Here is a 13,969-nt window from a genome sequence, read left to right on the forward strand (position 1 = left end):
AACTCCATCTCTGCCCCAGCTGTGGTCATCACTGCCAATAAGGGGCGCTCCCTCTGCCTACTTACCTGGTTCCTGGGGATCCCCAGGAAAGGGTGATGGTGCTGTCCGTGGTCCTGATTCAGAGCCGGTTTGATCAGGAAGGCTTGTTCTCATCTCATTTAATTCTCGTAATATTAATGTTATATGTTACATATGAGGCTGTACTACTATAATTCCTACTTAATAGCTGAAGAACTGAGGCTCAAAGGTAAGTCCTTCCCTGGACTGCCTGACTGTAAAGAAAGATTGGCCAACTTTTTATGCAAGGAGCCACGTGGCAAATATTTTAGGCTTTGTGGGCCATCGGGTCTCTATAGCCCCAGAGAGCAAAGATTCCCTCTTATCTGCACTACGTTTTGAAAGGCAATGATGTCCAGCAGAATGGAGTATCTGGGACTGAAATGTAAGAGTTCCTTCTTCAGTGGGAACTATTCAGTGGATTTGGGGTGCAGCTTAGCTGGGTCCCATGGTTTAGTGTCTCTCACAGGCTGTAATCGAGATGTCAATGGAGGGTGTAGTTGAAATAACTACTGGTTCCTCACTGGTTGTTGGATGAAGGCCACCCTCAGTACCTCCCAAGATTGGGCAGCTCACGAAATGACATCTGCCTTCATCAACGTGAGAAAAACAGACAGCAAGAGAAAGAACAAGGCAAAAGTCACAGTCTTTTGCAACGTAATTTTGGAAGTAACCAAATTACAGTGCCTCTATTGTATTCTGTTCATTAGAAGCAAGTCACTAGGTCCAGCCACACTCATAGGAAGGAGATTACACAAGGGCATGAATTCTAGGTTGTGAGGATCACTGGGGGTCATCTTAGAAGGCTGCCTCCTACAGTCAGGAATAAGCAATAACTATCTGTCCTCAGTCAGACAGTGGGCATCGTGGAGGGGTGACACGAAATGTGGATGAAGCTGGGGAACCTGGGGAGGAAGCAAGGTGAGAATTCAGGGGAGAGACGATGCAGCCTGAACTAGGACAATAACCATAGGCATGGAAATTAGGGGCAGGTGAGGGATACTTAAAGGACAGTGAAAGAAACAATTAGACAAATACAGAATGTCGGACATTCTGTAACACTGCTGGCCCCTTGTCTCCCACAGGAAAAAAAACAAAAAACAAAATAAAAGCAATGTTATGAGAAAAAAAAAGGTGGGGACTGTTCTAGACATAACAAGATATAGGAAACGTAACAACCAGAAAATGTAACGTGTGGACTTCTACTCCTGGCAGGATGTAAAAAGTTATGGCAGGAAAATGCTCCAACGCAACAAACAGAAACAGATGAACACGTTTCTAAGCTTAAGAACAGGGATCAGGGGGCCAGCCTTGTGGCCTAGTTGTTAAGTTCGGCATGCTCCACTTCAGCAGCCTGGACTCGGATCCCGGGTGCGGACCTACATCGCTCATTGGCGGCCATGCTGTGGCAGCGACCCACACACAAAATAGAGGAAGACTGGCACAGATGTTATCTCAGGGCAAATATTCCTCAGCAAGAAAAAAAAAAAGAACACAGATCAGGAAACAGTAGCCCACCAGCCAAATCTGGCCTGCTGCCTTTTTTTTTTTTTTTTGTGAGGAAGATCAGCCCTGAGCTAACATCCATGCTAATCCTCCTCTTTTTGCTGAGGAAGACCGGCTCTGAGCTAACATCTATTGCCAATCCTCCTCCTTTTTTTCCCCAAAGCCCCAGTAGATAGTTGTATGTCATAGTTGCACATCCTTCTAGTTGCTGTATGTGGGACGTGGCCTCAGCATGGCCGGAGAAGCAGTGCATCGGTGCGCGCCCGGGATCCGAACCCAGGCCGCCAGCAGCGGAGCGCGCGCACTTAACCACTAAGCCACCAGGCCGGCCCCTGCTGCCTGTTTTTATATGGCCCACAAGCTAAGAATGGTTTTACACTTTCAAATCGTTGGGGGGGGCAATTCAAAAGATTTCCCAATACACGAAAATTACATGAAATTCAAATTTCAGCGACCATCAATAACGTTTTCTTGGAATGCAGCCACCCTCCTCCTCTTACGTCGGTGTCTAAGCCTGCTTTCACACTACAAGAACAGAGTTGCAACAGACACCCCATGGCCCACAAAGCCTACAATATTTGCCACATGGCTCTGTGCAGAAAAAGTTGACTGATCCTTGTTTTACACTCAGATAGTCCAGGGAAGGGACTTATTCTCTGAGCCTCAGTTCTTCAGCTATTAAGTAGAAATTATAGTAGTATCACCTCATATGTAACATATAACATTGTCATGAGAATTAAATGAGATGAGAACAATAACCATGCATTCAGCATGTACTATGTGCCAGGCACTGTTCTAAATTCTTCGTAGGTGTTGTTAATTCAATTTGACTTCACACAAACCCTATGAGGCAGGTATTGCTATTATCATCCCCATTTTACAGATGAGCAAACTGAGTGCATTTAAAGTGCTAAGCACAGTGGCTGATACATGGTAACCCCTGGTTGATCTTTTTTTTCCTGATGCCCTGGCTGGCAAGGGATTGAGATCAAACTCCCAGAGTTCCTAAAACTCCATGTCAAGTTTTATCATCCTGTATTGACTGTGTCTCTGTTGCTCCCACCAGGTAGGGGGTTCAGAAGACAGTAACCTCATTTGTGTCACCAGAACCTAGCACAGGGACAGCCTGGCACAAGGAGACCTTAGGAAACGGCCATTCAACAAATGAGCCAACAAGCCAGTGATGACCAGACTGGCCTGTGACGACCCTTAATGGTGTCAAAGGTTACCGAGCCTTAGACACTGAAACTAAGGCATTATGGTTCCCCAGTCATGGGGAAAACATGGGCGACACAGTGCCCGTCATGTCCCTCTCATGCCATCACCCAACACTGACCCACACACACCCTGGGGCTCCATCTCAGTCTTGGGATCTCTGAGGTTCTGGCCTCTTCACTTTGAGAACCTTTGAGCTACAGTTTTGTGGGGATCTGGGTTTAGGGAGATCTGAGTCTTTGGACTCCTTGGGCCTCAGATTTGAGTCTCAGGGGTCTCCAAGGCCCTTGACCTTTGAGGGGCGTGGGTGAAGGAGTCTCCAAGTCCCTGGGTCTTGGGGTCTCTGGAGCCCTGATTCTGTGGCTTCTTGGGACCCAGGGGTCTGGGTCTCCAGGCCTCTGGGCTCCTGGGTTTGGGGGTGGGGAAGAATATAAGCCTTTGGACCCTTCTGTCTAGAGTGTCTGGGGGTCCCTGGGATACTGGAATTCGGAGTCTCCATGACCCGGGCCCAGAGACTACTGGATTTCAGGGGTCTGAGACTTTGGATCCCTCAGTCTCAGAAGTCAGGGTCTCTAGGGTCTCCTGGTCCCGTCAAGACTTCTCTCACGGGCCCTCCATCCTCGAGCTCCAACTCCACGAGAAAGAAAGTGTGCACCGAGTTCACCGGCCGCGGCCTGCGCAAGGGGTCTCAATCTCACCCACCACCCAGAGCCAAGCGCACGTGCAGAGAGCCCCCGAAATCACTAACGACTGACGCACGCGCAGACCTCAGCTCACACACTGCTCACTCTCATTTGACACGCGCACCATTACCACCCCTGCAGAGCACGCGCACATACACTCCCAACCCCCACCCTAGGACTGTCTGCTTTGCGCATGCGCTATCTGTTCCTTTTACATTCGCGACCAACCTCTATAGCCCCATTTTCAATGCCCACCCGCAACCCCACCACAACAGGTAGAAATCGTATGCTCTATAATCCCTTTAAAGGCGTATAACAATCCCACAAAAGCAGATAATAAGAATCCAGCCCGCACGGCAGGAGCGCGCTGCCACAGCAAAAAAACAGGTACACGCAGCTCGGAGCAGCCTATGACCGCGCGCAGGCGCAAAGGAGAAACAAGAGAAGTGCATTTTGGGAGTGGTAGGCAGAGTGAAAGGAAGGGCCGCAAGGATTTCTGGGAGTTGTAGGCCACGCTAGCGCAGCTTCCACGGGTACTTCAGGCGGAGCTGTTGCATGGGGTTCTGGGAGTTGTAGGCAAGACAGCCCCAAGGCCTTGTGGGAGTCGTAGTCTCCGAGCCACTTCCGTGCCGGGACTCCGCGTGTTAAGCAGCTTGTGCGTCCTAGCATCGCGGTCTGCCCAGGTGAGTATTTCCTCCCGCGGCGGGTCGGCCCGTGGGCGCCGCTCTTTGTTGCGGTGCTGTGTGAGGGTTGAGGGTCTCTCTGGGGGTGGTGACCGTCGCCTCTGTGATTTCCCAATACCTGTATCCCAGAGGCCTTCTGGCCAAGATCCCCACTGTGGACACTAGTCCGACCTGTCTCTTCCCTGCCCACCCACCCCCTCCCCCAGGTCGGGATTCGACCATCTTCTGCCGCCGCCTCCAATTGGGTACTTCCTGGAGGCCCCTATTCTGCTCTAGAACCAGTGTCCTGATAGAAAGATGTCACACACTATCCACCCTTCTGACTAGCATCCCAGGGGTCCGCGTCCCGTCCTCCGGGCGCATTTATCATTCCGTCATCCTACAGATACTTACTGAGCGCCAATCTGTGCCAAGCTCTGCGCGAGGCGGGAGGAGACAGTGGTGGACGAGGCAGACCCAGTCCCTGCCTTTAGGGAGCTCACAGTACAGCGAGGCAGACAGGTCTGTCACCATGACAGGTAGAGTCGTGGTCAGGCTGGGATGGAGACATACAAATGGCTCTGCGAGCCCACAGGAGGCGCCTGACCCAGCCTGGGGTCCCTAAAGTCTTCAAGGGAAGACGCTTAACAAGCACCTCAAACTTGACGTGCCCAAATGGAATTCCTGGTCGTCCCCCCTGACTAAATGGTCCCATCATCCTTCCAGGTGCTCTGCGCAAAACCTCCAAGTCATTAATCATTCATGTTTTCTTATCACCCCGCCCTCCGCCCCAACCCAAGTCTTGTGCAAGTCCTATGGACTCTACCTTCAAAACAGATCCAAAATTCCACCATTTCTTCCCACTCCCACTGCCCCACCACCGTCCAGGCCACTATCATCTCTCACCGACTGTTGCCATAGCCTCCTCCATGGGCTCCCTGCCTCTGCCCTTGCCCCCTACAGTCTGTTCCCCACACAGCAGCTAAAGGGATCCTTAAGTCAGATCATATCCCTTCTCTGGTCAAAACCCTCCCATGGCTCCCATCTCCCTCTGAATAGACTTAACACCCCATATCATGGCCTATGAGTCTCTGATAACCTGCACAGACTCATCTCCTGCTGGGTATTCCTCCTTCAGGAGGTGGACTCCCAGGACAGGGTGACTGTAGATTTAGGGGGAGAGGAGAGATCAGTCCAGGGTGATCTGGTCCCTTCCTGCAGAGGAGCTGGGTGGAAGGTGTGGTCCTTTTAGGAGAGAGGGAACAGCTGGGCAAGAACAGATTTCTGCCTAGGGTGGAGGGCTAGTCAGTTTGGAGACTTAGAGAGAAGGTCCAGCGGGGTTCCTCAGTGGGGCATTTGGAGGACCAGGCTGGTGGACGTCACAATTCAGAGTCACCCACAAGGAGAAGGAGCTGGGCAGGACCTGAGGACCATGAAGAAGACTCTCCAAAAGAGACTGCAGAATTGGCAGGAGAAAAACCAGGAGAGAAGAGGGAGGGTCAAGTCAAAAGTCAGAGGGAGAAAAGATTTCAAGGGGGCACTGCTCCCCTGTGACAGCTGTGCCTTGTGGTCAGAGTGGATGGGTTCTGAAGGCTGCTTGCTGGGCCCAGGGATGGGAAGAGGAAGAGCCAATGCAAACTCCTACAGACAGGAGTGTTCCCAGGGCATTTGAGCATAGAAGCCAGTGTGGCTGAGGGAGAGTGGGAAAAGGGAGCCAGCTGGCGTAGGGCCTCACAGGCCATTAGCTTTTCCTCAAGTGAGATGAGATGCACAGGAGGATGCAGAGAAGATACTGGGCAGGATCCTGCTGGCTTTGTGGAGGATAGTGTGTGTAGAGGAGGGGGTGGGTAGAGGCAGGGAGATCAGTGAGGAGCCTCCTGCAGTATTCCAGGAGAGAGATGGTGGCTCAGACGAGGGTGGCAGCCCTGGAGACCCTGCAATGTGGGCTTCTAGATCTGTTTCGAAGCTACAGTCAAACAAGATTTGCTACGTTCCGGTTGGGCACTTGGGGTCTGAGGTCTGAGGATGCCCCAGGGGGATGCATCCTCAGTGGGGCATTTGGAGGGAAGGTCAGGACCCGACGTTGCAATTTGGAGTCACTCACGGGGAGATTGAGAAGAGGAGAGAGAGTGAGCAGCCCAGGGTCCTGGACCCTAAGGCTTCCGGCCTGAGCACCCAGAAGGACGGCACTCCCCTTTACTGCAGGAGAAGCAAGTTTGGGACAAGAAATCAGGAATCTGGGTTTTGAGATGCCTGTTAGCCATCTCAGTGGCACCGGCCCGTAACCCCAGGAGGTTACAGACAGTAAACACAAAGTCACATAAAATGATTCCACACATTGTAAATCCTAGAAGCAGGGTGACCTGCCCGAAGGCTACAGAAGAAGTCCAGGCTGGAGGTGATGGTGGCTTGGGGAGGGTGATTGAGCCTGGTGGGGTTTTATGGGTTCACCAGGCAGGTGGGACCAAGGAGGGTGTGGCTGGAGGACTGGAGTTTTGGCTGGGTGAGTTGGGATGAGGTAGGAAGCGGAGAACAGAAAGGGGTCGAGGATGGGCTGACCCATGTCTTGATGAGGCCACAGAAGCTTGTGGGAGATTCTGATACCAGAGCAGAGTCCAGTCCAATCCTGGAGGTCCACACACACCCCCACCCCCAAATCAGAACCAACTCCAGTTGGTCTTCTGGGAGGTGTGATCCAGGCTGCCTCTGTGTCTCCCTGGAGGAGGTGATCACCTGCCTTTCAGAGGATGCCATCGGGACCCATTCCTAGAGACAGTACCCCAGCCCCACAAAGTGAAATTCAATTGGTTTTTCCAGCTCAATCCCCTTCCACGAACATTACTGCAGTCCCCTGTAGTAATGTTTAGATCACTGACCCCTCTATCCTTATCCTTAGATCTATCCTTAGATCACTGACCCCTCCCAAGCTCTCTGAACAGCCCTGGAGGCCCAGGTCAGTGGTTTCCACCCTGTCCCTCTGATCAGGGCTGTACGGGGGGTGGCCTCCTTGGGGCTTGTGAAAACTGGTCCTTAATATGCACCCCCATCTCTCTAAACAGGATCCAACCTAATTTTCTGTATAATATGCTTGTCTCTCCCTCTCTTCCCCCCGAAATCAACTCCTGAGGCTCCTCTTAGTGGGTGCAATCCAAGAAGACTTCCTGGAGGAAACAGCCTCCTTAAGCCAGAACATATAGCCAACCCCCAACTCAGGAAGAAGCTTACTCCAGGACCCGCACGCGCCTGGCCCTGGGTCTGTTTCAGGCAGGGGCGCTATCCAGGCAGCCTCCCTGGAGGCAACCGAGGCAACAAGCTCTCGATCTGGAATCCACATGTAACCCACCTCCTCTCTCTCCCCGTCCAGGAGAAGCCGGCCCCTCCCGCGCAGCCCGGACCCCGCGATGCCCGCCCCGCAGTGCGCCACCTGCCACACGGCGCGCGCCGCCCTCCGCCGCCCGCGCTCTGGCCACGCGCTGTGCGGCGCCTGCTTCTGCCGCCTTTGAGGCCGAGGTGCTGCACCACGGTGGTCGCGGGTCGCCTGCTGCCGCCCGGCGCCGTGGTGGCCGTGGGCGCCTCGGCGGCAAGGACTCCACGGTGCTGGCGCACGCGTGCTGCGGGCGCTGGCGCCGCGCCTGGGCATCTCGCTGCGCCTGGTGGCCGTGGACGAGGGCATCGGCGGCTACCGGGACGCGGCGCTGGCGGCCGTGCGGCGCCAGGCGGCGCGCTGGGGGCTCCCGCTCACCGCCGTGGCCTCCCCAGACCTCTTGGGGGGCTGGACGATGGCCGCGGTGGCCCGCCGCCCGGCCGGCTCCGGCCGCAGCCGCGCCTGCTGCACCTTCTGCGGGGTGCTGCGACGCCGGGCGCTGGAGGAGGGTGCCCGCCTGGTGGGAGCCACGCACATCGTGACGGGTGAGCGCAGGCGCGCAGCGGGAGGGAGAGGCGCATGATGCGCCGGCGCGAGGGGCGGGAATTGAAAGGGCGCTGGGGCGCGTGTCCGAGGAGCCGTCAAGGAGACTCTGGGTGTGCCCTAGGTGGAAGATCTCAGTAAGGAGAAGTGTGCATGCCCACTGAAGGTCATGGGCACAGTACGTGCGCGTCCCTAGGATGGGCGTGGCAACTTTTTAAGTCACTGCCATCATCTTGCTCACGCACACTGGCGAATAGAGGGGTGGAGGGGTACTCTCTAGGGGCTAGAGCTGTGGTTCCCTGCCTTTTTAAGAAAATGACATTCTTTGTATCTCCCTCCATAAAAGGCGGGGTGTGAAGGGATATCTCCCATCAGAAGCCATCTCTGAAGCGCACGGCGTCTTTTAGCTCCTCTCTATCGGCTTCTCCTCTCTGATAACTCGCTTACACCATCCCAAACATTACTGCAACAAATAATTACTGACTATGTACTGTGTACCAGATACAAGCCATGTAGCCATGAGCAGATGACCTAATCTCGCTTTCCTCTTCTGTAAAATGGGGATAGTAGTAGTATCTAGGTCCTGGCGTTGCTGGGAATTGGATGAGTTATGTGTGAAGTGCTTAGAGACTGGGAAACAGTAAACATACAAATGTTTGCCCTTATAATGATGCACAAGACAGACAGTCTCTGCTCCCGCCCGTTTGTCACATTCATAATTATAACCCAAGTGCTACTAAGGAAAGTTACACAGACTTTGGGAGTTGATAACAGGAGGACCTAGTGCAGGGAGAAAGGTGGGGATTGAGGAAGCATTTCCTGAGTGAGCTGAGCCCCAAAGGCCGTGTGAGTGACAGGTGAAGGCTGAATAGGAGGTGGGAGAGTGTTCTGAGCAGAGGAAACGGCTCATGCAAAGACCCTGAGGAGGGGAAGCAGGACCAGTTTGAGAACCCCTAAGAAGACCAGTGTTTTACTATATAGACTCAAGGATAAGATGACAAGACGCAGGATAGGTAGAGATTTAGCTTAAATTTTACGGTGACTCTCGTGTAAATATTCCCTCACTTTCTCCCTGGTCTTTCTAAACACGCTGATCTGCATCTCCAGAGGCGCTTCTGTCAACAGCTCACTTGAGAGTCTCCATTAAGTGCCATTTTGACTCCTGTGCAGTCTGGAGGACACTCTCAACTGAGGCTGCAATGATCTTGGTGGCGTGAAGCCCTTTTCCTCACTAGGTGAAAGGGCGGCCAGCACAGGGCCTGGTTTGCAATAAGTGGGTGGCCACTGAGGGCACCCCCAAGGTGCTCCTCGGAGCCTGTGTCCCCTCTCGTTTCTCGCTGTGTCCACCTTCAGCCTCCACCTGGCTGTCCCATGGTGCCCCGGGGGTTGTCATGGCCGGGTCACCCACTCTGTGCCATTCTCCAGGCCCCCTCCCTGTCTCTCTGGGTCCTGACTGCCCCGCGGTCCCCGGGGTCTCCATGACCTGCACCCCTTGCTCCTACCTGATCTTGCTCCCTGTCTCTCTCTAGGTCCTGGCTGCCCCACAGCGTGGGGGGGGGGGGCGTGGTCTCCATGGCCCGGTCACCCACTCCGTGCACACCACTCGCCACCCCCGCCCTCACGTCTGTCTCTGGGGCCTGGCTGCACCACGGTGCCCCGGGGTCTCCATGACCAGCAACGCCCCCCGCCCCCGCCTCACCTGCTCCCCGTCTCTCTCCCCCCTCAGGCCACAACGCGGACGACATGGCGGAGACGGTGCTCATGAACTTCCTGCGGGGCGACGCGGCGCGGCTGGCCCGGGGCGGGGGCCTGGGCTCGCCGGGCGAGGGGGGCGCCCTGCCGCGCTGCCGCCCGCTGCAGCTGGCCTCGCAGAAGGAGGTGGTGCTGTACGCGCACTTCCGCCGCCTCGACTACTTCTCCGAGGAGTGCGTCTACGCGCCCGAGGCCTTCCGCGGCCACGCGCGCCACCTGCTCAAGCTCCTGGAGGCGGCGCGTCGTCGGCGGTGCTGGACCTCGTGCACTCGGCCGGCGCCTGGCGCTGGCCCGGCCGCGGCCCCGCCCCAGCGCCTGCTCCCGCTGCGGCGCGCTGGCCAGCCGCGCGCTCTGCCAGGCCTGCGCGCTCCTGGACGGCCTGAACCGCGGCCGGCCCCGCCTGGCCATCGGCAAGGGCCGCCGGGGGCTGGACGAGGCGGGGCCGCCGCCAGACGTGGAGCGGGAGCGGGCCCCCGCCTTGGACGCATCCCCGCCTTCTAGGGACTCCGGTTCCCGCCGGGATCCGCCGCTTGGGAGCGCGGGGCTGCCTGTAAACGACACTGAATAAACCCGGTTACCTTCTCCCGGGGCTTCTGCGTGAGGTTGGGAGGGGGACGGAAGGGGTTGCCTGTGACCCTACAGAAGCCAGGGGCCCGGACTCCTGGATCTCATTCATCGCACCACGATCTCATTGGTTGTAGCCTGAGGCCCAGTGGTCACCTAGCTGGAGAAGGACCGAACTGGGGGCTCACACCCAGGTGGGCCTGGGGCTCTTCAAGACTGCAATCGTGCCCCACCCCCACCTGAGTCTCCCCCAGTGCCTGTGTGATGCGTGAGGGGCAGCTGGGTGGGCACCCCACGCCTCAGATTCTGGAGGCAGAGCTGGGTGAGCCTGGGTCGGTGACCTAACCTCTCTGGTCTTCCATTTCCTCTTCTGAAAATGGAATCGAAGCCCCCCATCAAAGCGCTGTCCTGAGGATTTGATCACGTGCTCAGTAAATGTGGCCCACTGCGTTGTCCATGTCAGGGTTTGGCCACCAGGGGGCTCTGGGTTTCAGGGTTGCTGCCCTGCCCGTCCAGGCAAGTGTGAGCCCAGAAGCTTCCTGCCTGACCCTGGGGAGACTTGGTGTTCCCAGTCCCACCTCCGGGCCGTGCTGGGCTGGTCCCTTGTGAGGAATGCCCTCCGTTCCCATCTTCCTGCTCAAATCCTCCAGGGTCCTCCCAGCAGCCTCTCTGATTCTCTCCTCCCACCCCGCCCAGCCCAGGACAGAGGACTCTCCCAAACCCCAGACCCTGGGTCCTGCCCTCATATGTGGCCATCCACACTCTTTGGGTCTCAATTTTCCTACTTCAATGGGGCTGGAGGGCAAGGACCAGATGCCCCGCCTCCCCTGTGAGTTAATTGAGCATTAGGTTACTTATTCATTCAACAAACGTTTGTGGAGTGTCTCATCTTTGACCCATGTGCCAGGTGCTAGGATTTCCTCCAGGTGCCAGAAATACAGCAGTGCACAAAAGACGGAAGCCCCTGCCCTCAGGAAGTTGACCGGCTGGGAGAAACAGACCATAAGCAAATATATAATGTCAGGTAGTGATTAACGCAACAAATAAAAATGAAACAGGACAAGAAGAGAGTTAGCAAGAGCCAGTTTCCAGACGAGTAAGGGCGAGGCCTCCTGGAGGAGGTGGCATTTGAGGAGAGACCTGAGTAAAGCAAAGGAACGAATCCCAAAGCCATCTAGGGGAGGAGCTTTCCAGTCAGGGAACTGCCGATGCAGAAGCTGGAAGGTGGGAATAAGCGTGGTAAATCCAGGGGGCAGCAGGGAAGTGTGTCCAGAACAGAGTGGGCAGGAAGAAGCATAGCAAGAGATGAGAGGGGGCAGTAGCCAGGGTCAGGTCATGCAGGGTCTTCTAGAGGCCGGAAGGACTTGGATTTATTCTGAGAGTGATGGTGAATCGTCGGAGGGCTTTCCACCGAAAGAGGTCGATCCGATTTCCATTTTCTAAAAATCATTCCGGCTGCAGTGAGGAGATCGGGCTGTAGGGGGCGCGAGATGATCAAGGTCAGTTAGGACGATTCTTGCGTGAGAGGCACAGACTCTGAGCACCCCTCCTGTGATAACTCAGCGATGCAATGGACGGATTTTGATCTCGAGTTTTACGAAGGATACTCTTGTGGCTCAGAGAGGTGGAGTGACTTGCCCAAGGTCACACAGCAGCAAATCAGAGAAGAAGCTGGAGCTTTTGACCCTTTTACTGTGCTGCCTGCTGGAAGCCAGGGGACCTGCGTCCTCGTTACAGGTCAGCCACTGATTCACCCAATATGGATTTGTGCAAGGGACCTTTCCCCTTCTGTTAAAGCGAGTTTCTCCCTCCACCAGGAGGTGGATGGTTGGTTAGATTTCTGCTGTGATTTAGAGCAACACTATCCAATGAAAACCTAATGTGAGCCCTGTATGTAATTTTAAATGTTCTGATAGCCATATATATATATTTTGTGTGTGAAGAAGATCAGCCCAGAGCTAACATCCGTGCTAATCCTCCTCTTTTTTTTGCTGAGGAAGACCAGCTCTGAGCTAACATCTATTGCCAATCCTCCTCCTTTTTTTTTCCCCAAAGCCCCAGTAGATAGTTGTATGTCATAGCTGCACATCCTTCTAGTTGCTGTATGTGGGACGTGGCCTCAGCATGGCCGGAGAAGCTGTGTGTCCATGGGCGCCCAGTTCCGAACCTGGGCCGCCAGTAGCGGAGCGTGCACACTTAACCACTAAGCCATGGGGCAGGCCCAATAGCCATATTTTTTAAACCACGAGGAAAAAGGGTGAAATTTCTGTAACATTTTATTTGACCCACTATATCCAAAATATAATGATTTGAACATGTAATCAATATTTTTAAAAAGTTTGAGGGCCGGCCCTGTGGCTTAGCGGTTAAGTGCGTGCGCTCCACTACTGGCGGCCAGGGTTCGGATCCCAGGTGCGCACTGACACACCGCTTCTCCGGCCATGCTGAGACTGCGTCCCACATACAGCAACTAGGAGGATGTGCAACTATGACATACAACTATCTACTGGGGCTTTGGGGGGTAAAAAAAAAGGAGGAGGATTGGCAATAGATGTTAGCTCAGAGCCGGTCCTCCTCAGCAAAAAGAGGAGGATTAGCATGGATGTTAGCTCAAGGCTGATCTTCCTCACAAAAAAAAACTTTGAGATATTTTACATTCCTTTTTTTTTTTTTTGTACTAAGTTTTCGAAATCCAGTGTGTATTTATACTTTCAGCCTATCTCCATTCAAAGTCAGTCGCCACATGTGACCTGAGGGCCCCCCAAGGGAGCTGGGGAAAATGCTGTTCTCAGCACTGGCCACCAGGGGTCACTGTGCCCACGCCTGTGCATCGCTTGGCCATTGCCGGCAAAGCAAGGTCTCCTTCCGCTGCCTAGACGGGGACCTCCCCTCTCTCGGGCCACCTCCTCTCTGGTCCCCCGGCTCTGAGCCAGCCTCCCGGGGCGAGAGACACAGTCTGGCAGAAGTCTTGAGGCCGCCAATGAACACTGGAAACCTTCCTTGACCGTGTGTTCCATCATTTGTTCATTCCACAAATATTTATTGAGCGCTTAATTTGTGACAGCAGCGAACGAAACGAAAATCTGCCCTCCTGGGAGAGGCCAAAAAAGAAAAATAAGTAGAATATATAGCATGTCAGATGGCGATAAACCAGGGGGTGAGGAGCACGCCCACATTTAAGTAGGGTGCAGAGGAATGGCCTCGAGGAGAAGGTGGCATGTCAGCAAAGACCTCCAAGGGGAGGCAGGCAGCCCTGCAGATCTGTGGGAACAGCGTCGCTGGCAGAGGGAACAGCAAGTGCAAACTCTGAGGCCGGGGAGTGACGGAGGGGGTGAGTGGAGAGAGGTAAGGGAGACCAGATGCGATAGGCGCGGCTCCGGTTCTGAGAAGGGAGCTGCGGGGATATTTGCTCAGAGGAGCGATAAGGATCATCCCTTCATTCACAGAGCAAACATCTGCTGACGCCTCCCAGGAGCCAGGCCCTGCACCGGGCGAGGGGAAAGAGCTGAGTCAGCCGCAGTCCTGGCCTCAGCGGGCTCCCGGTCCGGTGGGGGAGGCGAACACCGACTCTGGCTAGTCCAGACCCAGAGCGGTCCATGAGGCAGTGGGCTTAGCAAGGACTC

At 55.0% G+C, this 13,969-nt stretch overlaps 1 protein-coding gene across 1 annotated transcript; it reads left to right on the forward strand.

The window, feature by feature from the left end:
* The first annotated feature begins 3,804 nt into the window (after nucleotides 1-3,804).
* CTU1 (cytosolic thiouridylase subunit 1) lies at nucleotides 3,805-10,366 on the forward strand. Its single transcript, XM_087421271.1, is given in 9 exon segments — nucleotides 3,805-4,144; nucleotides 7,488-7,616; nucleotides 7,618-7,642; nucleotides 7,644-7,695; nucleotides 7,698-7,729; nucleotides 7,732-8,032; nucleotides 9,757-10,023; nucleotides 10,026-10,055; nucleotides 10,058-10,366. Coding segments are annotated over 8 exon segments (1,092 nt in total). The 5' UTR covers nucleotides 3,805-4,144; nucleotides 7,488-7,524; the 3' UTR covers nucleotides 10,351-10,366.
* Nucleotides 10,367-13,969: the final 3,603 nt, after the last annotated feature.

The sequence above is a fragment of the Ceratotherium simum genome, chromosome 33 (genome assembly GCF_057802395.1).
Source record: "Ceratotherium simum simum isolate JZ-2026a chromosome 33, ASM5780239v1, whole genome shotgun sequence".
NCBI lineage: Eukaryota > Metazoa > Chordata > Mammalia > Perissodactyla > Rhinocerotidae > Ceratotherium > Ceratotherium simum.